The following is a 24,639-nucleotide window of genomic DNA, read 5'->3' as shown; positions in this document are numbered from 1 at the left end:
AAACGAGGTCGCAGGTTCTTTTACTATGATCTCATAAAATAATTTCACCAAATCCAATGTTCAAATATACCTTAGTAAAAGAAAGAAAAATGTTGCTGAAAAGGGAAAATGAGACAATGAGAGGAAGAAAGAATAAAACAGAAAAATAAATCTTTGAAATGGAACAAGAAAAATACATTTTGTGAATTCATCCATTTACAATTTTTAAACAAAGATAACCGAAAAAAAGGAGGAGAAAATTTGCACTTTGCAGCTCTTCGTTGATTTTCCACCGATACCGGACATCAAAAGATCAACAGGAAGATTCCTCCTCGGGCTCCATTTTGCATATTGCATATTCTCTCTCAAACAATAAGAACTCCTAAGAATTGAGACAGAAAACAGAACAATGTCAGCTGAATCTAACTTTCAGTGAAGGAAAAGTCAATAATGCATCTAAATGATCATGCAAGAGGGGAACTACCCTAAGGATGATACTCCTATCCTGGTTTAATGGCTTCAAGATTCATCAGTACCAGGATAAAAAATATGATAAGTAAATAAAAATGAAGGAATTATCTCATAAGTCAATTCGAGTTCCTTTTCAAGATGTAAGGAGCAACAGCATTGCTATTCCCCAAAGAATCACCAACATAAAGCAGGAAGATAGCAAATCAGTTTTATCAAACAAAGTTGTGAAATATAAGGAAGATAACAAGGGGAAATCTGGAGAGGAAATTCTACGATAGTCAAAATCAAAAATTTCAAGCTACGAAGTCTTCCCTCCTCCACTCCCCCCCGGGTGTGCAGATAATAACGAAGAAACTAATGATGATTTGGATGCTAGCCTTCCAAAGATGATTTTAGTGCAATGGTGATTCTGCATTTCTGCTGGAGAGTTTTTACCCTTCAAAATGATTTGGAAGGCTAGTATCCCCTCTAAAATTCAAGCCTTCTTGTGGGCTTGGCACCAGGAAAATTAAATTCTGGAGAAGTGATGCAACAAAAGTTTCCTAAATTTTTGTCTCTCTTCTTCTTGGTGTGTGATGTGTAAGATAAGTGCAGAAACTTCAAATCATCTTTTTCTTCACTGTTTTGTGGCTTCAAAGTTATGGTACAAGTTGAACAAAGAAGCTAATTTTTTGTGGGTCGTTCCGGGTTCTAGTGATTCTCTTCTTATGGAGTATTCCTTTGCTTTTGGTAGAAGAAAAAAAGGCTAAAACTCTTTGGGAATGCACAGTGGCAGCACTATTTTCGGTAATATAGGGGGAAGAAATGTTTGTATTTTTTGAGGGGAGTAGTTCAGATAATGCTAAACTGTAGGATAGAGCTCGTCTTCTTGCTTCACTTTGGGCCTCAGTTTCTAAGGAGTTTCAGGATTCATCCTTCTTCTTCATACATCTAAACTGGGCTGGGGTTTTGAGCTAGGGGGTTGTAGCTGATTCTAGCCTTGTATAGGGTGATTGGATATACTTTTGTATAGCACAAATAGTGCTAGTCTTTGTTTTCTGAGTGGACAGCTGGTCCACTATCTGCTTTTAAATCTTCTTCATTGATACATTTTTTGAGTTCCTACCCCCAAAATTTTTTTTTAAAAAAATAACAATAATAAACAAAAAGTTTACAACAAGTTTACCTGCAATTGCTGCTGACTGAACAAATGCAGAAACCCAGACTCAGAGCAGGCCACTAGTTCAATCAACTCATCATGGTTTTCAATTTGATTGCCCAACTCCACAAGTGAAATGGACACCTATGAGAGAACCAAGAAATTGTAATGCTGACATAGTAAAAACTCCAAGAACATCCCATTTAGGAGAGAGTAGCTTTAATCTTTAATCATGGTCAAATAAAATGGGCTTTTTAATAATCAAGAAGCCTACCTGCATACACCGAAGAATGAGTTCTGGAAGACAGCACCTACGACAAAGTCCCCGCACAATGAATGTTGCTGGGCCTTCCAAAGAACCTTCTTTACTTGAATACCAGGCATCTAATCGGCATATCTCCATTGTAACTCCAGCTTGAAATCGAGTAAGCTCACCTGCATAAAATAATTACAAATTCTGTAAGTAACGCTGAAATAGTGTCATCATAGATAGCTGTTCACTTATGTCATGCACTAAATACTTCCTTTTTCTTTAGAGAACTTTCTCATTTCCTTGGCCGCCTTGTACTTCATTAACATACTAGAATTGTATTTTACGTAACATATTCCTTCCCAAGAACACTGGCAACACAAGTGAAAGCATGCAAAAATTGAAGCTTAATAGTGTTTTATACCTTTAAAGCCGGCAGCCATAACAGTACCAAGAACACCACCATCACTCATATCATGTATCCCAAGTCCATCTCCTTCCACCGCCAAACAGCGAAGCACAACCTCAATGCAGTAATTGTTGCTTGATGAAATGGAGACATTCACCTGCCGAATAAAATTGGGGTCATGATCAAAGACAAATATAACAGAGAGAAGACTACAGGAAAGGATGATGCATGCCAAAAAAAAAAAAAATCAAGTATTCTACGTCCCTCGCACTCTCTCCATGTCTGAGTTTTCTTATTAAACTAAATTTTTTATGAAAAATGAAAACTCTTTGCATTCTTGTCCCTTAGTAAAGTAGATACAGTTGCACACTTCCACTAAATAAGATCAAGATCACTCCATATAGGGTATGTGGCCCATCAATATGTAAGCAATTACTTTTAGCACTTTCGTTTTTTATTAATTAATTTTGACTAAAAAGGGAAAACTCTTAGTACAATTGTCCCTTAGTCACTAGAAGAAGATGCAGTTTCCACTAAACAAGATCGCTGCACACATGATGTGCAACCCATCAATATGTAAGCAGTTCCTTTTGAGTCCTTTTCCCCTGTTACTTTGATTTACAAGCAGTGATTTATAATAGTAAAAGCTATAAATTCATGAAATAAACATCCTTCTAGATAAGTATAGATCATCCGATTTTTGGAGTTCCCTGAATGTCATGAAACTAATAGATCAATTATCGCCATTCACCCAGACAGCATTAGTCGAGGGAATATATGTACACACTGATGTCCAAACCATTATACCTTTTTTTATTTCCTTTTTTGAATTTTTACACATAAAAAAATGAATAAGCATACCATTAATTCGCGATTCAATACAACTTCCTCGCTCAATGTTGAATAAAGGGCGCTCATCAATGCAGTGCACATGGTAACATCTGGAGACAGACATTCACCAGAAGGCAGGCACAGAATTGCAGTGGCATGCAATTCAAGATATAAAGGTTCAACTGACTCATATATAGGATCTTCGAGGGAAACCAACCAAGGATTTTCTTTTCCTATATTAAGCATTTAAATACCATTAAATGCAAAACCACTGATTAAACAGAAAAAAAAAAAAGACACGTCAAGTATTACAATCAACATTATTATGTTACATACTTTCTCAGTCTCACTGTGTGCTTGTTGAGTTTACATAAAAAGACAGGGTCAGTGTACTTACTCTGAAGCAATATCAAAGACATATTCAGCGTCTCCTGGGCTGCAGCAATGGCTCTCTGTTTTTCCTCCAATGAGAGTTCAAGGGCAGGGACATTTGCATTTTCTAATTCAATTTTGAGCCACTTGCGATATGTTGCATCACAGGAGTAGTACTCGCTCTATTTAAGTTATTAACACATATAAGTACACAAAAGTACAACCATCAGGCACAATTACAATCCAAAATTAGAAATACACATAATAGACATACAAAATGAAGCATACCCAGTCTTGGAACTCTTTTAGATTCTCAGAAACATTGTCCTCGAGCGTATCAGGATTTTCTGACAGCTGCTTCAAAGGTTCAGCAAGGAAACTAAGTAATTCATGCGCACCAATTGGCATTGCTGGCACTCTCCACATAGAAATTAGAGCGAACTCCCTGAACAATATGTTGCTGTAGGAAAACAAAAAATAGGGCAATGTTCAATATTCGCAAGTGAAGAAATTAAGTAACAGAATGCTAAAGAAAAAGAATTAAAGATACACCAATCATGTATTAGTAGCTAATAATTACATGAATTCATCACCAAATTACATTGATATCAGTGTTCAGATTTAAAGCCATAACAACAAAAATAATTTCCCGACCAGTAAGCATTGCCAAGACCTGTTCCTTGGAATTTATCATATATTGTATCTTGTACAAGTTATCAGATTTTCAGTCATTTATGCAAATCCATTGTACAGCTAGAAGACATAGGACTTGAAATACCTGTGAATCAATGCTCTCAGCAGAAGTTTGGCACTAACATCTTTAACATCAGCAATTGTGGATGGAGGTGTGAAGCAAAGCCATTGTATCACCATAGCTTTTTGAAGACTCTGCAGCCGGTGCTGCTCTGCAACATCGGTTGACTTATCATATTTTCCAAGCTTGATTTCCCGGGATCTTGATAGGACCCTGTTAAGAGTATATCATAATTAGTATTTACCAATATTACATTAAAACTCTCAGGACTGACATTGTTACTGCTTACTGGGCCAGCATACCAGAAATTATGCTTGAGAAAACACATAACGACCTCTGGGAGGGGAAAAAAATTACCTCTCAATAATTTCTTCAAAACTGCCTTTCAAATCATCTCCTGAAGAAAATGGCAGGTACTCCATGGCAGAAAGGAATATTTTATATTTCACATGCACACTATTATCAGGGAAAATATCAAAAGTGAGTCAACATAAAAGAACCATGAAGAAGCAAGTCAACATAAAAAAGATTGCACGTTCTGACTTAAATACTAACATTATAGATCACAGACACTGATTGTCTAACAATATCCTGGTTGCTGAAATCCTATTTGTTTTTTGATATAATGAGTTAGCTATTCAGTCATTTCCTTTAGAATCTGACTTGCATCTTACTCCAAGATTATTGCCAAGCAATCAAGGAATGCCTGGAATCCTAGAGTAAACATTATGTCTATGTGAAGCATACAATAAAAAAGAACAAAGGCAAATGCATTCTCATTCTACTAAAGCATTTGCATGTTCAAAAAGTAACGATATAATCACTCTACTTGGATGGGAGAAATAAATGGACCACCATTTATTGTAACTTCAGCAGTCATGGTCTCATGTCAATTTGCATAAGTGTGTTATCAAAATATAAATTTCACATGTTATTTTGTTCACACTACAAGAAGAGAGAGGTCATTCACTGAAATTGTGGATTGCGGAGAACTGTCCACATAAATCTTCTGGAAGGCTAACAATATCGTATAATATAAAGAAAAAAAAATTGAAATGAATGGAAGCTAGCTATTTTCAGTTTTCAACAGCAAAAATTCTTCAGCATGCCACATTCTGTCAATTTTAGATAAAACTGCTTTCACCTCAGTGCTCATAAGTACCCTACCATAGATATACAGTCACAGATGAATTTGTCACATGTACCAACTGCAGCATTGATTCTATCATTACAACCCCCCCAACACAAAAAAAGGGTAACGAAGGAGAAAACACTGTGGCAATATAATAAAAAATGAAACAATAAATTATATAACTGGCACTATCAAGCCTTAGTTCCACCATGTGCACAAAGACATCAATAATATAAAAAAAAAAAAAGAATTATATAACTGGCACCTGCTATTAAGCCTTAGTTCCATCATGTGCACAAAGAGGTCAATACAACGGTGGCGAGCAAGCTGGGAAGCATAAACCCCAACCAATTCCTCATGGTGCTCAGAAAATAGGAACATCGCATACCTGTCACCAGATTTTCCAATCAATAGAATCGGCGTGGAATTTTGGACTTCATACTAGAAAGACACCCTATCATTTTAACACAAAGTATAAAAAGACAGAATCATATGGCCCCTAGAGAAATGATGGTTACAACAGCCACAAATTTTGGATAATTACAAAACCCAAGATATTCTGGCCATGGTTTGTGTCTTTCCAAATTTAAAACAAAACTTTGTGAATTAAGAGCACAATTTGGTCAAAAGAGGAACATGCATCTAGCACAGCTCAGGTTGTGATTACGTACATGTGTATAATGAGATCACCAGCATCCATAAGATCCTTCCTAAAAGGATCCTTCAATTCATCGGTAAGTAAATATCTAAGCACAAGCACCAAATGTGCACCAAATCGAATCATCTGAGGATCACCATGAGGCCTGAGAGAAACCACAATACATTTGGTCAACAAAATGATTCTTCTTAAAGGGGGGGGATCCAACATATTTTTGCAAATAAAATTGTTTTCAAAAGAATTATACTTTTGCAGATGCATATTTAATGCACTTCATGACATTTATCCATCCAATTCTGGTAATGCCCTAAGCTTTTCTAAGGTACTAACTACCCCTATTTACCAAGTTGCACGAGGTCTATGCGCTTTTATATCCAATTCTACATGTCTAGGAGCAGAATGGGTGCAGTGGGTTTTTTTTTTTTTTTTTGGGGGGGTTGTCTTAGGTTTAAACTTTGAAACTAAAGGAGAGATGTGCCTTTTGACTTTCGAGTAATAGTAACCAGTAGCTCTACAAGCTTACCTCTGTGTATCATAATAAAAAGTGCCAAATAGCTGTGAAGCTCTAAATGTATGTAAAGCTATGTGCAAAATTGAAAAGCACAAGATGCAGCTTCTCCATGGATATGAAATTCTAGCCTTACAGACAATTAAACAAAGATCACCTGAAGACATTTTGGTCATCTTCTGAAGGTGCTATCCATGACCATATAAGTTGCAGAACATGTGGTATATTTCCTAACATAAGCTTCATCTGTCAAGCAATGAGCAGTTAGAGAGAAGCAGTTAGAGAGAAGCAGCCAGCAAGTTTCAATAAAGTGAGAAAAGATCCATCTTACTAAACAAATAAAACATATTATCTGGAAATAAAAACATCATGCTGCACTTTTAGAAAGAAAAGCATAAAATATAACTACTGAGTAGAATTTACAAATTGGCTGAACTCAAAGATCCTAGAGTTAAAATGATTTGAGTTTTATATTTCATAAGCTATGTGAATAAAAGAAAATTATAACAATTTTTTTTTTTTTTTAATTTTACTTCCACAGGGATGTGATCTCAGAATATGTCTTATAGAAGTAACAGAGTATCCTTTAGTTGCAATGGAAACAATCACTGTTTAAACCAGATGACACCTTTCACGTCACCAAGGTTTCTCAGCTGGCATTTCTTTTCTATTTCACTTTAAGATAGAAGCATAATCAATATGTCCAATTCCAAAGCCTTACTAAGTTGTTCCATTGAAACATACAAGAAATCTTATTGTGATTCAAACAATTTCAGTAAGGAAATCTTTCAAGTTAGTAACATTTTCCTTTAAAATCTTTGTAATCCATTCCAGGTTTGCAAGTGTCAGAGACTCATCTTCATTTAAACTACACAGCAGCATTATTTTATAACTAACCATCAATGGAAAGTGATTCTTAGCAATGAAAAATGGAAACTACAAGAAACCTCAATTTGTCGTTGCTGCTCCTTGCACACTTGAGTAACAGCTTCATGTACCATTTCTCTAAATCAGGTAGAAAAGATAAAGATATCAGTTTTTAGTAGTACCAGAGGAGAACTATGATATTCAAGAGGAATGAGCACTGTAAACACACCCTGAATGAAGTTTCTGAAGAAGAGCAGAAAGGTCTCGAGGTTGCTGGTTCAGAACTTGCACCGGCCAACTTTCTGGTCCAACTGAGGGCTGAGAGATTCCATTCATTTGTCCTGGACTTCCTTCAATCTCAACTCCAAAACTTTTTACCTGTTCCATTCGTCCTCGTTGTGAACGAGCTAGTTCTAGATCCAACTGAACACCAAGCCATGATTTGGCCATTGCCCAGCACGCTGTCTGGAGGCATAGATCCATAAGGTATCAGCATAGTCATTAAGAGTGATGAATAGCTATGAGACTAGATCACAGGTTTTAAAGCCAAAGAGTCAGCTATGCTAGTTATCTCAAGTTCTAAAGTAACAAGCTATTCAACTAAATCATTAGAAAAGACTAAAAAGAGAAAAAAGATCACTGAAACACAACATGTTGAAATTCAAAAAGTTTGTTAATGAATTCTTTACTACTTTTAGTAGGATACCAGCCAATCCCATAAAATATACTCAAAAGTACCTCAAGAATAATGCAAGAATAAACAAATGTAACCAAATGCCTAAACAAAGCCACAACTTATCGTGATATACATCATCAGGTCACAGTAAGTTCCATAGACGTGCATGGGGAAAAAGACCCAGACCATATTCAATTTATTTTGCAGAATCAACTCTGCTAAAAGAACTTGAACTAAAAGGGAGGGTAAACATTAGAATTGACATGTCTAAAGAAGAGACTTGATATCTTCAGAAGGCATCTCTCAGACAGACTAATCAGGCACAGCCAACTGTGTAAACAGTCCCAAACATGATACTGCTGTTGAACAGCATTTCAGGTCTCATTAATATACTTTAGTTAAAATCCATTACAAGGTCCCGGTAGAGGCAATGAGTATACTGCATCATTTTCACATGATGAGGCCTAATAGAAAATCGGTTTTTCTTTTTTTGTTGGGGGGGAGGGGGGGGGGGGGGTGGGGCGCCAGCTCCCAAGTCTCAAAACAATCATGAAACCACCTAAGAAAAAACTCTTACCTCTACCCTTGAATTATAACCTAACAAAAAACCAACTAATTAATGAATATTGTAGGATAAATGTTGTAAATGCTCATGCGAAATAATAAGAGCAAATTTTTGGTTAGGTTGAGCATGCAAGCAACAATTTTTATGGATGTAGCATGTAAAGAAAATGAGTGGATATAACAGCATAAAGGAAAATCGTTCTCAATAACATTGCATCAATTTGAGAAAGCATACCTCCCAGTTTGTACAGATAGGGAGCACATGCTTTAAGTTGCTACACTGGGCTGCATATATAGCTGCTTCAAATTTACTACCACGCTGTTCAAAAATTTTCTTGAAAACAAAAGCGAAAAAATCATTTTAGATCCTAGATGAAGGAAACCTTGAAAATCTTTATAATGGCAAAGCATCTGGTATGAAAAAAAGATGCTACACGTCCTTATTGGTTACCAGAGCCAAATGAATAAAATTAATTCCAAAATCATTATAGAATAATTCAGAAATGTTGCCAGTACAAGAAAATAGAGCCATGAAGAACACAATAATAACAGAAAGAGGACAGCATATTGAACTCACCTCTGATGTACAATAGGAAGCCCATTTCCAAAGACGCCATTGGTGACCAATGCCACTTTCCAGTTCAATAGCTTGAAGAGTTCTACTTCTTCCATTAATTATCAGCGCTTCAACAGAAGGAGAGAAGTCAATTCCTCCAAATGGACATAAAGTTGCAGCTCTCCACGGCTGCCAAAACGGAATTACATGTGAGAGGTGGAAAGAAAATAAACAAGTATTCCACAACTCAAAATCTCAAACTTTGAATTACCTGTCCAGCAGATCGGCATAGGTCACATGCCTCTTCCTGTCTTCCAGCCCTTAATAGAGTCCAGACATCTTCCAGAAGAGATTCATCTTGTTTCTGTTAAGGTAAAATAGTTAATCTCCCTTAGAGATAGACATTGCACTGGAAGATAACAATACATAATATCACATTCAGAACAAGTTTAATAGAAATTTTTTTTTTCCCTGAAAGGTAAGCTTAATAGAATTTGCAAGACAGTTTCATAAGTACTTTATCATCAGGTAATTGATGAGCATGTTCACGTGTTGGAGCATCAAAATCCAAGTGGTGAACAGTGTTTGCATCAGAGACACCTTTCTTGAGATACCGTTGAGTATGGTGCCAAACTCCAGAATTGGGAAGATAAGTACCAACATGAGATCCTCGCACCTGAAAATATTAACTAATCTACATGTCAAACTCAGTTAAAAATAGGATATTCAAAGGCAAATTCTCCTATCCTAAGAAGAGAAGCAACTACAGAGCATAATCAATAGATACTGACCAACACACTGGAAATTAACCAGACTACAACAAGAATTATAAGTTCTTTGCTATCATAAATCACTGACCAACAAGTAATGAACAGCTATGCCTATTCAGCAACAAAAACAACAAAGTGAAAGGGTAATATATCCAAGCAAAAAGTCTAATACCAAATACCAGATGGGAGCTAACAGTTCTCCGGTGAAAAAAGCTCTCAAATTTCATAAGGCAGTAATTGTAATAGAAAACAGCAAGCCATCTAAAAGAGACAACACATCCAAAAGTAAAGATTTTGACAGAAAGCTCACCTTGCTTTCCAAATCAAGAGATTTAGATGCTAATCCTTCCAGCCATTGAACAATCCGGAGACATAACTGTGCTGTATGGTCATTCACAACAAACTGGCAAGCCTCTATGTGTGATGTTGAGGGGGACTGTTGCAATTAAACAGATGTAGATGGATGTAAGTTCTTCAAAAGTTTATCGGAAATTAAAATGGTTAAAGTTAACAGAATCTCCAAAATTAAACAAATGATTCTTGGATAAGACACAGAAAATGAAATATATGCATTACCAGGATAAGCTCTACAGGGGGTTCTTCAGTCCCTGGAAGAAGAACAAAAATTTTCAAACTTAAAATTCAAAGCTCAATACACAGGATTAGAACAGACAGTCCTAAAGAGAGGAAGATGACCTAGCACCTGACACCTACATGCACAAACCCAAAAATAGAAATCATGTCCGTGACTTCCAAGGAAGAAAAATCTAGGAACAAATGCAACAAATAAATTCGCCTATCAAGAAGAAAACCAAAAAATACTGAATATGCAAAATGGTAGATGCACAGTGCATGTCCAATGCAACTAGCAAAATTAAAAATGATGCCAATACAAAAGGTATTACTCTTTCCTAATATTTTACTGGTTCGTTAAAAAAAAAAAATTGTGTTTTAAGACATCAATTGCAGCAGAAAATTTTTTTAAGGTTATAGATTTATTTCCTTTCCCATAAAGGTACCACATAAGTGACCAAGTGGCTGCCTCATCAAGTAGGAGTTGAGCTTTCTGCCTCATTAATTTGTCCTCAACAACCCGAAGCCGTATGTTGGACCCATACCTGCAGAAACAACAAATGACATTAAAGTCAAAAAATCTCCCAAAATGACCATGTTAACTAAAAAGAACAGTTTTGAACATTATAGTTGTCTATAACATTTACTGATGTTTACACCACCTAGAAGTAAACATACCTAATTGACTCAGAAACATTCCGGCAAGATTGTTCAAATCTTAAAATAAGATCAGGTATAGACATTAACCCTGCAGAGGACAAATGACAATAAATAAACAATACCGGTCATGTAAATGCTACTTTAAGCTTATGGGAGGATGATGCTTCAAGATATATTCTAACATATGAAAATTAAGAGCATAAACAGTATATTCCTAGATAATATGGAATTCCGAGTTTAGAAAAAGCCTCTGTATCAATAACTGCCTTATACTGTATCCAATGGGCCACCTGCAAATCAGTGATGAGAGAACTAAGGATCTTATAAACCAAAATTAGATGGCTCAATTCATAAGGCCACTCAAACAAGTGCCAGAAAACCTAGCATGCCATTATGACAATATTAATTTAACAAAAGGGAAAAAAAGATCCCAAGTATAGCTCTATAAACACAATTCTGCTCCAAGCACCTTGAAGAGCAGAATCAAGAAGAGATGCAAACAGAGCAAAGGTTGTCTCTCCACTATCTGTCAACGAGTCATCTTCAATCTTGCAAGCTTTTAGTGACTGACTTCCAAATCTATGGATTGAATCAACACCAACATCAGAGTCCAAGATCCCAGGACCATCAATTGATGACCTCCTTTTAGAAGCAGATTGCATTTTATACGGTGCTCCTTCATAGTCAATGCTTCCAACCTCTTGTTTGATATTTTCAAGAATTAATGCCGTGTTAGTTGGGCTGTGGAAACTTGATCCATCATAGAACAGCCTGGGCTCATTTAACTTTGAAGCTGAACTTTCTTGATATGGGGATATGCTTGAAATTGAGTGCCTTTTCCTGCGCGTGTTGAATGATTGAGGGATAGTATGTCGAGTTAAAACACAAGAGTATAAGTTCTAACCACTTCTCAACTCACTGAATTAAAAGAGAAAGAGAGAGGATAAGAGAAACCTCCAGAAAGCAGAATGCAAGAAAGGGAAACAAAATATCATGAATATAAAGTACAGAAGATCAATTAAGATCCAAGAATCAGCAAAACCAATGTGATATTAAATCTCCCAAAAGTACGAACAACTGTAAAAGCTCCTTAGTTAATCTTAATTTTTTTATTCTTCTTCTTCTTTTCTGATAAGAAACTAAAACAATAATTTCATGTTTTTCTTTACACTACACCCTATTTTAACCTATTACATTATCTATTCTGATCATTTACTTGACCTTTTAGTGTTTAAAAGGCAATAATGAGTTTATACCACACTACTGAGCATCCCACTTGTTACCATTTCACTAACAGATTCACACAATTGATCAACTTGTAACCAACAAAATGTCCAACTCTTGCCATCTTTCTATCAAAAGAAAAAATAAGGAAAAGACTAATGCCTTGGTGAAATAAGCTCTCCATACATCAAATCAAAATTATAGATCCATATCCATATCAAACTAACTTTCCCATTAATAAAACTCTTCCGATCACCAAAAAATCTGAAACAACAAACTGGAAACCCCATTAGAGATAACACATTCAGTATAAATAAAATCAAACCCCAACCAACCAATTTGTCTCTTTTCTCAACAATTCCTCATCACCAACCAAACAGTACTTACTATCACATATTTTATCAACTGGATTTTTCTTCTAGCATTGAGCTACCTTAAATTTCATAAATTCACCTTAATAACTTAAATTTAACGACCAAAAATGCATAAGCAAATTACCAAACGAGCCAAAAACGAACAGGTGCAGTTCATTTTCTTAACGTGACCAATAAAAATATTTAAAAAAAAATGAACGGCTGAAATATACTCTTTGCATTATATCAATTACTAAATACATTACATTTATCATCTAATTATGGGAAGAAAAATTAAATTATTGTTACCCATAACGACGATACTGCTCTCTGATGGAAAGTTCTTCAGGGTCGAGGAAGCTGGACGAGGTATCCATTTCAGATTCCATTCTTTCGTGATAGCAAAACACAGCCTTTGGAGTTTTCGATTTGAATAAACCCTGTATATAATTTCAACTTAAACCCTAGACTAATAGCATAAGAGCTTGGCGGGGTTTTTATTTTATTTGGATTATTTTTAATCAAAATATCAAAAAATTTGTCAATTGTCCGTTGTCACCCAGTTTTTGAAATATTATCAGTGTTAGCTCAATATTTGTTGGGAAAATGACAAACACACCCCCATCGTTTAAATAGAGGTATAAAAATTCTCCTAACGTTTTAAGAAAAATATTTACATCCTCATTCACTAACGGAAACAGTAATTTTTAATAAAAATTACTATTATACCCTTCTAACATATAAAAAAATAGGATAAAAATCTATTTAATCCCTATATTTTAATATTAGTGTTTATTTAGCCCCCGTATTTTTAAAAATACCTCGAAATATTATTACCGTTAAAGTATTGATACCCCTACCATTACTTTTTTTTTAGCTTACTTTTATAATATTACCTTTTTATAATAATTTTTTTGTTTGAACATTAATAAAAATAAAATAATTAAATTACCAATTTAATCTAAAAAATTAAAAAAATTATATTAACTCTTATGTTTTTTTCTTCTCTCTCTCATTCATTTCCCCCATTTTCCTTAATTTTCTCACTTGTCAAACACGCATTAAATTTTAAAATTTAATTAATTTAGAGAATTGGTTTATTTAATATAATTAATTAATTTGATTATCGCTCCATGAAATTGTTAATAGAATTAGTTTAGGGAACTGTATGTTTGTCATCAAAGTAATTGATTTGACCGAAAACAAACAATTGAATTACATGATTATTGAGAGTTTGTTAATGCGCATTTAAAATAATTGCCATCAATTATGCTGTAAAAATAATGAACTGTGAAAAGAACGAGTTAAATATTTAATAAAATATTTTTAAATATATTATAAGTTTTAAAAACAGTCATATATATTTGATAAGTCTTATTATAAACTGCTGTAAAAGTGCAAATGACTAGAACAAACATAATGTGAATAAAATTTATTTATACATTTACAAACATGCATATATAATATCGTTTATTGTGTATATAAATAATTGAAATGTTTTTTTATTATTATCTCAATATAATTAGTAACAACAATAATAATATCTCTAAATTTAATAATTTTATTTCCTAATTAAATTGAAATATTTATATTTTTATAAAATATATGTATTTACTATAAACAGATTTTCAAAATCAAATTTTGAAAAACTATTTTTTCCCTCCTTAAATATATTGTAGGATAGGGTGATTTTGTCGAAAGTGATTTTTTAATAAAAAATTTATGAAATACTAAAACTAACTTTTAACTTTTCAAAATCACTTTTGATTTCTAAAAAAAATCCTAAAACTGACCCTATATCATGTATCTTTTTCACAAAGTGGTTGGTGATTGGTTTATCAAATACTAAGGTCTTATTTGATATTTAGATATTGTGGGAAAAAACAAACTGTAAATTGTTGATACAAAAATCTGGTCGAGCTCATTATAACGACCAGGTTGTCATGTCAACACTTGAATTTGTTTTAATAGAGCACGACACTGCTCGTAATTGTTTCAATGGAACAGATTTTGACTACCACATACTCTCCACACCACTTACACCTGCAATCACAACAAATAGTTAGGGGGTGTCATATATTTTTTCAGCAAAAACCCTCCGACGTTTAAATCAGTTTTTGGGCTTTTGGAAAAACTTATGCCACAAATCTTTGTGGCTTAACAGTAACTATTTGAAGTAAAGATTATAATTGCCCACGAGAAAGAAATAATTTAAGAAAAATTTTCTAGAATCAAAGAGACAGAATTTCCCCCTCAGTTCCAAAAGTGTCCCCTTTGGTTTCTATTTGCAAAGCTTTTATAGGCAGCCTGATCTGTCACTCCACTATCAATTCGTGCATGCTTGCAGGCTGGTTGAGCATGTTAGCTGGGTTATGGGTACGTGGACCAGTCATGGGGCGGTTGAGAAGTTGTTTCAGTAACTGTTTGGGAGCGGGTATCGTGCTTAGTTTCCAAGACAACTTGTTGGTCGACCTTTGACCACGTCTTTGCGAAGATCTGATCTTGGTTTCTCCTCGCGATTTCCTTGACAGTCCTCGTGCACACGAGCAACTAGCTCTTATGAATCTCCTCGAACATTGCGTTGATCGCGAGGAGGCTACAATCTCGACCAGATATATGCACATATAGGCGGTGGTGTTTTAACTTCCCAAACATAACTTGTTGATGCGAGATTCCGGTTCCCCTCGTTCCGCGATCAGGATCTCTGCTCGATCAACTTCGTCACGACCAGGAGGTCTCCTCGCCAGGCTTCTTCTCCAGAGGTCCCTGCGTACACAGACAAGTCAGAGTACGCCGGTTGTTTTCCCGGCGCAAACCCTCCGACGCTCAAGTCAGATATGAAGGTTCGGGAAAAGCTTGCCACAGGTCTTATGGCGTTTTTTTGTGGTTTTCTCTTCTTTTTAGGTTTTTTCTCTTCTAATCTCCAGAATGCCAACCCTTTTACCTTCGTTGGCTACCTTTTTATAGGCTTCCTCTGAATCTCAGTCTTCCGCCCTTTTTCCCCCCGGTCTGGGACTCCCACTGCTGCGTTATGGGCCAAAAAACCGGATTGGCGTGTTACGCCACGGTTCAGGGGAAAGCGTGGCTGCCATGGCTCTGTGAGACCTTGCGTGTTACGCCACGGTTCAGGGGAAAGCGTGGCTGCCATGGCTCTGTGAGACCTTGCGTGTTACGCCACGGTTCTGGGGAAAGTGTGGCCGTTGTGCCTAGATTCTCGTGCTGGAGAGCGCGTCTTGCCAACTGCCGTCGACCGGGTCTCCTCGCCTCTCGATCTCTAGCCGGAATGGCCTTATGCCCCTTATAGGAAATTGGCCTCGCGGATGACAACATCCTGGACGAGCAAGATATTTCTGTTCCTGTTCTTCCACGCACCAGGCTTTAACGGAACACACCGGTTCGCAGAACTCCGCCATCAGATATCTGCTCGTCATTCCTGGTCCCTTCGACGCATTTATCCCAAACAGTATCCCTCCCAAACACCGGTCCCCCAGTTTCTGGTGTTGGGTAATGTAGTGGACCAGCAGTAGAAACTCGATAGTACTCGCCCGCGTGGGATTGGAAAAGGCTGCCAGGAGTCATGTCGCATTTAATTGCGGACGTGGTGACGTGGCAGAAATCCCCCCCTCCATTTGAATTTCAAACCGACGGTTACGAGATCCTCGGGATTCGGCGCAGTTATATGCTGGCAACCCAAGAGTCCGTCCTCATTTGGAAAGCCAAATCCTCTCGAACGGCATATTCACCACTCACTCTGTCTCCGTCTACGTCTCCGTTTCTTCGGCAAAGAAGTTCCGGCACGAAGCCCCCCCTCCTTGCCTTTCTCCGATTGAAGCGGTACTTCAGGTATTACTTCTCTCTCCTCGGTCTCGAATAGTTTGTAGATAACTTCTTTTTTCTTTCGTTTGGGTAGTAGTTGGTGGTGTTGTGGTTAGAGTTTAGGGAATGTCGAAAGGCAAAGAGAAGGTCGTTGAGGTTGATGACGACGAGTTGGACTTCCTGCCTAGTCTGCTCGCCAATCCCGCCTTTGACCCCGAGGTCCCCTTAGAGCCTGTTAGGCCTAGTGTCAGGACTAGTGCTAGGAGCATGTCTCCCCAAACGACCTCTACAAGCGGGAGTAATGGTGAGGATGGATCTTCTGACTCCGAGGATACTTTGAGTGAGGGTCGAGGAGATGATTCTGGTGAGGCGTCCCCATCGGGGGCGCCGCGACCAGAAGGGAGGAGCACAATAGGAGGTAGAGCCCTATCGCGGGATTATGCTATTGATTACATGACATGCACGACCACGTTTGACGAGCTCGAGGACCTCCGGCTGAGGTATAGCATTCCTGGCGAGATACCTCTCAAGGTCCCGGGAAAGAAGGATGCTCCCAGCCGGCCTCCTAGGGGATATGTTACCCTGTATCTGGACAGCTTTAAGTACGGGCTGAGGTGTCCCTTGCAACCTTACTTTGCCCGGATACTTAACGGGCTAAATCTAGCTCCTGGTCAGCTGAATCCCAACGGGTGGAGAGTGCTCTCTGGTCTGTTCATATTGTGGGACAGATGTTGCCAGAGCGAGCCCACGGTTGATGAGGTGAAGCACCTGTACCAGCTAAAGAGCAGCCCCAAAGATGCCGGCTGGTACTACTTCCAATCTAGCACCAAGAGCAGGAAACCTATAACCGACCTCCCTACTGGTGGTGGTGGGAACTGGAAGAGAAAGTTCTTTTTTGCTGGGGGTCCTTGGGGTCAGGTCGCACAAATGGACGGGAAGGATTATCGGGTCCCACCCCGTTTCACGGTTCCAGGTTGCCTGCTCACTCCAGATGTCTTGTATCCATAATTGTTCTTGTTTCATTGGCTTGTTTCTAACCAAGTGTCCGTTTATGTTGTAGTTTCTTGGGGCGTTCATTTCCCACTCCGACCCGGCCCGCTCAAACGGGTTGAGGCTGTGCTAGTCAATTCCTGCTCGAGCCGGGAACTGATATCCACATACAACTTGCTCGAGTCTCGCTTGATACTTCCTGGCCATAGGATGGAGGATGCTGTGATTGGGGCTCTGACCCGAAAACGTTCTCGACCTCCGACCACGAAGAGGGACGAGAGTAAGGATGCCCCTACCGCGAAGCGGGCCAACATCGTGCAGCAGGCCCCACACTTGAAGATTTTACCTCCGGCTCCTGTAGAAGTCGGGGAAGCTAGTGGAGTAGCCACAGATCCTGCTACCTCTTCTCCTCCTGTCGGGCCTCGACCTCGCTTACCGGACAGCCGAGCAGAACATCTGGTCCCTTACCTCAATGAGTTAACTAAATCCGTGAGCAAGAGGGACCTGGAGGCCTTTGACGGCCGCACCTTGGGTGAGCTGGTGGGGGCCATGCAGCATAGCGCTTTCCACCTCAGCTGCATGACCACCTATTACAAGGCTAAGGTTGGCCGCTACGACCGGAAGATGAAGGAGGATATCCAATCGGCGACGAACAGAGCTGACGTTGCCGAGAAGAAAGCAGGGGAGCTGAATCTCGAGAATCTGAAGCTGATAGAGCAAGAATCACTTGCTCAAGCAAAAGCCATTACCCTCGAGGAGGAGTTTACCAAGGTCAAGGAAGATCTGCAAAGGCAGAAGGCTATGTATGAGGCTCAGCTCGAGTCTCTCCGTGACTCCCACCGAGCTTAGGTCGAGAACTTGGAGAGGGAGGCCGACAACCAGTACGACCAGGGACTCCGGCATTCCTATCGTTGCATCATGGCCGTCCTCGGGAAGCAATACCCTGACCTCAAGATGGATGACCTTGCAGCTGGCGTTGCTGGGCATATGGATGAGGAGGCGGCCAAGGAAGATGCCGAGGGGGTGGAGCCGATCGTGATTGAGGAGGAAAACTCTCCTCCTCGTGGAGTCCCTGCTGAAGTTGGCGAGGCGAGCACCCCCCCGGACGCAACTGGCGATACCCCCCCTGCACCTGAGGAGGTCCAGCCAACCGATGCTGCTCGGCTCACAGATCCGCCGTCTTTTTGATATATTTCTTTTGTTGTAATGGACAATGTTCATGAAGATTATCCCCTCTGTTAATCATTAACCAATTAATAAGGATATTTTTTGATTACTTTCTTGTGTTGTAATTATGAGTTAATTTTTGTTTGAGAATCTGCTCGTCTCTGTCTAGACGAGCGGACTCCGGCTTGGCTCATGGTTTTTGCCACATGCCTCCGAAGATTCTTCAATGCTTGGGATTCGGCTCGCCTTCTCGTGGTCGAGCAGATCCTGGTATGCTTGGGAATTCTGCCCGCCATCTCGTGGTCGAGCAGATCCCGGCATGCTTGGCTTCTGTCTCGCCATAAGACAGGCTCTGAGACTTGGCGAGCCTTTGCATGCCTTAGGATTTTCTTTAATCGATTTGGATTCTGCTGCCTTCTCGTGGCCGAGCAGATCCCGGCATGCTTGGCTTCTGTCTCGCCATAAGACGGGCTCTGAGACTTGGCGAGCCTTTGCATGCCTTAGGATTTTCTTTAATCGATTTGGATTCTGCTGCCTTCTCGTGGCCGAGCAGATCCCGGCATGCTTGGCTTCTGTCTCGCCATAAGACAGGCTCTGAGACTTGGCGAGCCTTTGCATGCCTTAGGATTTTCTTTAATCGATTTGGATTCTGCTGCCTTCTCGTGGCCGAGCAGATCCCGGCATGCTTGGCTTCTGTCTCGCCATAAGACATGCTCTGAGACTTGGCGAGCCTTTGCATGCCTTAGGATTTTTTCGGCTTCAAGCGAATGAAATTCGTCGACGTTCCATTAATGGCAGGATTTGACTTACATGAAATTGTTCGGACATAAAACATAAAAATAAAAGATAAACAGCATAAGCAGAAATTACTTCAAAATGTGAGCAAGTCTTACTGGAAGTATTTTCGGAGGTGTGCCGCGTTCCATGGGCGTTTCACTTCGTGGCCGTCCGCGCGAACCAGCTTGTAAGCTCCGGGCCCCGCTATCTGCTTGACTCTATACGGCCCTTCCCAATTCGGTCCCAGCACTCCTTGAGTCGAATCTTTGGTGCTCTGATTCACTCTTCTCAGTACCCAGTCTCCGACCCTGAATTGCCGTATGTTCACCTTCTGGTTATAGTACCGAGCAACCCTCTGTTGGTAAGTGACTGATCGCTCGGCTGCTTGCTCCCTCTTTTCCGTCAGCAGATCAAGATTCAAACATATCTGCTCGTCGTTCTCCTGCTCATTGAAATGATCTGTCCGGTGTGTGGTCGTTCCTACCTCAGCCGGTACGACCGCTTCATGTCCGAAGGCCAAAGCAAACGGTGTCTCCCCAGTTGCGGTTTTGTGGGTTGTTCTGTATGCCCATAGCACACCTGACAGCTCGTCAACCCACGCACCCTTTTTTGCTCCGAGCCTGGTTTTCAGAAGCCTCTTGACTGTCTTGTTGGCTGCTTCTACTTGTCCATTCGATTGAGGGTGAGCAGGCGAACAATACTTCAGCTCTATCCCGAGGTTCTGGCAGAAATCCCTGAAGCTGTGATTATCGAACTGTCTGCCATTATCCGTTACCAAGGCATATGGGATCCCGTATCGACAGACCAGGTTTCTCCACACGAAGTCTGTTGTTTTCTTCTCTGTGATCCTGCTAAGGGCTTCTACCTCTATCCACTTCGTGAAGTAATCTATAGCAACTATTGCATGTGTTGCTGCTCCTCGTCCCTTTGGCAATGGGCCGATCAGATCAATTCCCCATTGGGCGAATGGCCAAGGGGAGGCCATGGAGGTGAGCTTCTCTGGTGGTTGGTTAGAGAAATTTGCAAAACTCTGGCAGCTTGCACAGCTCCTGGTCTTCCTCTGCGCATCCTGGTGCATCGTCGGCCAGAAATATCCCTACCTTAGAACTTTGTGGGCCAGGGACCTCCCGCCAGAATGATTTCCGCAAATTCCTTCATGTATTTCCCTCAGCACGTAATCTGCGTCGTCATCGTCCAAACACCGAAGGAACGGTAATGTATATCCTCGTCGATACAGTACCCCATCGATCATCGTGTATCTCGAGGCCTGAGCTCTAATCTTCCGAGCTCGTAGCTTATTTGGTGGTAAGACCCCGTCTCTAAGGTATGAAACTATCAGGTCCCTCCACGAGCCTTTTTGTTCTATCCGCAACACCCCCAAATTTTGCTCGATACTCGGGCGAGACTTCACTTCTAGGGGGACCGACTTTGGCATTTTTGGGTCGGCTACGGCTGCCATCCTAGCCAAAATGTCTGCTCGACTATTCTGCTCCCTGGGGATTTGTATCACCTCCACTGCTTCGAACTTCCCCATCATCTGCCTGACTATCCTTAGGTACTGTTCCATCTTCTCCTCTCTTGGTTGGAATCTCTCACTGACATGATTCACAACCAGCTGGGAATCAGTTCTGATCTTAACTCTGTCTGCTTTCACGGCCCTAGCCAATTCCAGACCTGCTATCAAGGCTTCATATTCTGCCTGGTTATTTGTGGCTGGAAATTCCAACTTTACAGCATAGGAGATCTCCTCCCCCTCTGGGCCTTCCAGGACAATCCCTGCTCCTGAACCGCGCTCTCCTGATGACCCATCCACAGATATCTGCCATACTCGAGTTTCGTCGTTGCCTATATCTGCATCTTGCTGATCCAAGCATACTTCGGGCTCCGCGAACTCAGCTACGAAATCGGCCATTGCCTGGGTCTTTATCGCCGCGCGGGGTTTATAGTCTATGTCGAATTCGCTCAGCTCTACAGTCCACTTGACGAGCCGACCAGAGGCATCTGGCTTGTGCAGAATTTGACGCAATGGCTGGTTTGTTATTACCGAGACCGGGAATGCTTGGAAATATGGCCTCAACTTCCGAGCAGCAACCACAAGGGCAAGTGCCCATTTCTCCAACGGTGGGTATCTGGTCTCCGCGTCGAGCAGGGCCTTGCTGGTGTAGTATATCGGATACTGAACTCCTTCTTCCTCTCTCACCAGAACAGAACTGGCGGCCCGATCCGATACCGCCAAATACAGGTACAACTTGTCCCCGTTCCTCGGTGTGGACAGCAGCGGAGCTTGCTGCAAGTATTGTTTCAAGTTCCGGAAGGCTTCCTCGCATTCTGGGGTCCATTCTGTTTTCTTTCCCCTCCTTATCACTTGAAAGAATGGCTGACACTTGTCTGTAGCTTTGGATATGAATCTGCTCAACGCCGCCAACCTCCCCGTGAGGCCCTGTGTCTCCTTCAGGTTACGAGGAGGCGTCATTTGCACAATCGCCTGGATTTTCTCGGGATTTGCTTCAATCCCCCTATGGCTCACCATGAATCCCAGGAATTTCCCTGACTCGACCCCAAAAGCACACTTCTCCGGATTGAGCTTCATCTTATACTTCCTCAAAAGCTCGAATGTCTCCTCAAGGTGTCTGACGTGTTCCTTCGGGATCTTGGACTTGGTGATCATGTCATCCACGTACACCTCCATGGTTTTTCCGATCAACGGCTTAAAGATTTTGTTCACCAGCCTTTGATAGGTGGCCCCAGCATTCTTGAGACCGAATGGCATCACCCTGTAACAGAACAAACCTTGGTTAGTGATGAAAGCCGTGCCCTCCTCATCCTGCTCGTACATGGGGATCTGGTTGTATCCGGAGAATGCGTCCATGAAGCTAAGCAGACCATGTCCAGCTGTTGAATCTACTAGCTGATCGATCCTTGGTAAAGGGAAGCTGTCTTTTGGGCACGCCTTGTTGAGGTCTGTGAAATCCACACACATCCTCCACTTGCCGTTTGCCTTCTTTACCAACACCACATTTGATATCCACTCTGGGTAACTGACTTCCCGAATGAACCCTGCTCTCAGGAGCTTCTCCACCTCGTCATTTACAGCCTCATACCTCTCCTGGTTGAAGCACCTTCTCTTCTGCCTTACTGCCCGAGCACCTTTCTTTATTGCCAGCTTATGACACGCTACCTCAGGGTCAATCCCTGGCATGTCTTCATGTGTCCAGGCAAACACATCAGCATGAGCCCGTAAGCATTTCACCAACTCCTGCTTTTGCTCTCCCTTCAGTCTCGACCAGATTCTGATCGTCTTTCCCGGGTTCTCTGGTCCCATGCTTACCGTTTTCAGATCCTCTACAGGTTCTTACCTGCCAGTCTTGTTTTCCACTCGGGTATCGAGGGATGTTATCTGCATTGCCTCCCTTGCTGCCGAGGAGTAGCAGCTTCTTGCGATCCTCTGGTCTCCTCGTACCACTCCTACTACCCCATTCACCCGGTACTTCAGAGCCAGATAATGGTTGGACAACACCGCTTTGCTCATCCTTAAAAACGGCCGACCTAAGATCATCTGGTAAGGACCTTCCTCCTCCACTACGACAAAGTCCAGTATCATTGTTCTTTCTGTCGGGGGGCTCCCAATTGTGATAGGTAGTTCGACCACGCCCAGAGGAACCAGCTTCCCTCCTCCGAACCCCTTCAAGGAGGTGTTGGTGTGTTCCAACTTCCGGTCGGCTATTCCCATCTCTTCCAGGGTTGACTTAAATAACACATCAACTGAGCTCCCTGTATCAACCAGTATCCGGTCAAACTTCTTGCTAGCGACCGTAGCCTTGATGACTAAGGCATCCTCGTGGGGGTATAGGATCCCTTCCTCATCCTCATCCGTCCATATGATTGGCACTTGCCTGACCCTTGCCCGTTTGGCTGCTGGGGTGTTGAGGAGTACCTCTTTACTGGTCATGGCGTACTTAGCATAATTTTTTCTCGATCTGTTTGAATCTCCGGCCAACGTTGGGCCCCCCGCTATCACCCTTACCGCGGGCTGCTCGTGCCTCAAGATTCTATCACTCTGCTCCCCTTCATCTGTTGTGGCCACTGTCGGGAAAGTCCCATCCATAAACTCGTCCAGGTACCGATTTCTCACCAGATCTTCGACTTGGGTCTTGAGATCTCTACACTCTGCTGTGGTATGGCCATGGGTGCCATGGAACTTACAATAACGTCCTCTATTCCTCCTGTTGGGTAGCTTTGTTATTGGTGTAGGGAGGTGCAACAGCCCTCGATCCTTTATGGCCTCGTACACCTCATCCAGGGACATCTTCAAGGAAGTGTACCGCCCATAGTCCGGGTTCTGGTCGATCAGGTGCACTGCTCTTCCTCTGTTTGCCCCGCTCTGAGTTGGGGGCGGTGGAAGTACTTCTGGTCTGCTCGCTCTGCTACCGTGGGGGTGCTGATGAAGATCACCAGATGCCAACTCATGCCTTCTCCAAGGCTCCCTAGCTGGGGAACGAGGAGGTTGCGCCCTGCTGCGCTGATACTGCGGTGGCCTTTGATGAGGCTGGTAAGCAGTGACCCTGCCTCCTCCCCCACTACCGGAGGCCTGGTGGTCCCTCCTCCTGATCAGCCCGTTCCCTGGTAATGCTTTCATCTCTCTCCTCCCCAACCCTTCTAACTGGTCTGTCTTGATCCGTGCAGCCTTCTCCTCTTCAATCTCGATGTCTCTTTTAGCCTGTTCGTATGCGGCCGCATACGTTTGAATAGCTGGGCTTCTCAAATTGTACCACAGCCTTCCTATCTTCACCCCTTCTTTCAATCCCCTTAACGCCTGAGGGTGGTTGAAGGCTCCCAAGTCGAGGACAGCCGATGAAACCTCTTGATGAATTCCCGAAGGGTTTCTTGCTCCCCCTGTTTCATGCTTTTCAGCTCCATCATGTCATCTTCCGGTGACATCGCCCCACTGAACTGCTCCGCGAATTCCTGGCACATCTGCTCGAAGGTTTTAACGCTGCCCCGAGGAAGTTTCATGTACCATTCTCGTGCACGTCCCTCAAGGGATAGCGGGAACACCCTGCACCTTTGGGATTGAGATAATCCTTGTACCCCAGTCATGTCGTTGAAGCGCTCTATGTGCATCAGCGGGTCAGTTCTTCCCGCGT

General features: G+C 41.3%; 1 protein-coding gene across 3 annotated transcripts; it reads right to left on the bottom strand.

The window, feature by feature from the left end:
* Positions 1 to 16: 16 nt before the first annotated feature.
* Positions 17 to 13,270, bottom strand: LOC18036617 (nuclear pore complex protein NUP107). 3 transcript variants are annotated; one of them, XM_024180379.1, is made up of 24 exons: positions 13,055 to 13,270; positions 11,638 to 12,008; positions 11,187 to 11,256; positions 10,938 to 11,053; positions 10,512 to 10,543; positions 10,246 to 10,371; positions 9,683 to 9,841; positions 9,437 to 9,529; positions 9,187 to 9,354; positions 8,845 to 8,943; positions 7,599 to 7,834; positions 7,450 to 7,507; positions 6,660 to 6,748; positions 6,008 to 6,139; positions 5,602 to 5,724; positions 4,562 to 4,660; positions 4,229 to 4,417; positions 3,739 to 3,910; positions 3,476 to 3,632; positions 3,109 to 3,311; positions 2,263 to 2,404; positions 1,863 to 2,023; positions 1,616 to 1,732; positions 17 to 361 (listed from the first exon to the last, which is right to left on the bottom strand). In XM_024180379.1, exons 1-24 carry the CDS (start codon positions 13,132 to 13,134, stop codon positions 293 to 295), a joined length of 3,261 nt encoding a protein of 1,086 aa, XP_024036147.1. In that variant the 5' UTR covers positions 13,135 to 13,270; the 3' UTR covers positions 17 to 292. The 3 variants fall into 3 exon arrangements, with proteins under 3 accessions (XP_024036147.1, XP_024036148.1, XP_024036149.1); XM_024180380.1 differs by lacking the exon at positions 8,845 to 8,943; XM_024180381.1 differs by lacking the exons at positions 10,938 to 11,053; positions 11,187 to 11,256 and having other exon boundaries at positions 18 to 361; positions 13,055 to 13,269.
* Between the last annotated feature and the right edge of the window lie 11,369 nt (positions 13,271 to 24,639).

This window comes from Citrus clementina, unplaced genomic scaffold, assembly GCF_000493195.1.
Source record: "Citrus clementina cultivar Clemenules unplaced genomic scaffold, Citrus_clementina_v1.0 scaffold_7, whole genome shotgun sequence".
Lineage (NCBI taxonomy): Eukaryota > Viridiplantae > Streptophyta > Magnoliopsida > Sapindales > Rutaceae > Citrus > Citrus x clementina.
Note: the sequence above shows the minus strand (reverse complement) of the source record. Positions and strands in the feature narration are given on the sequence as shown.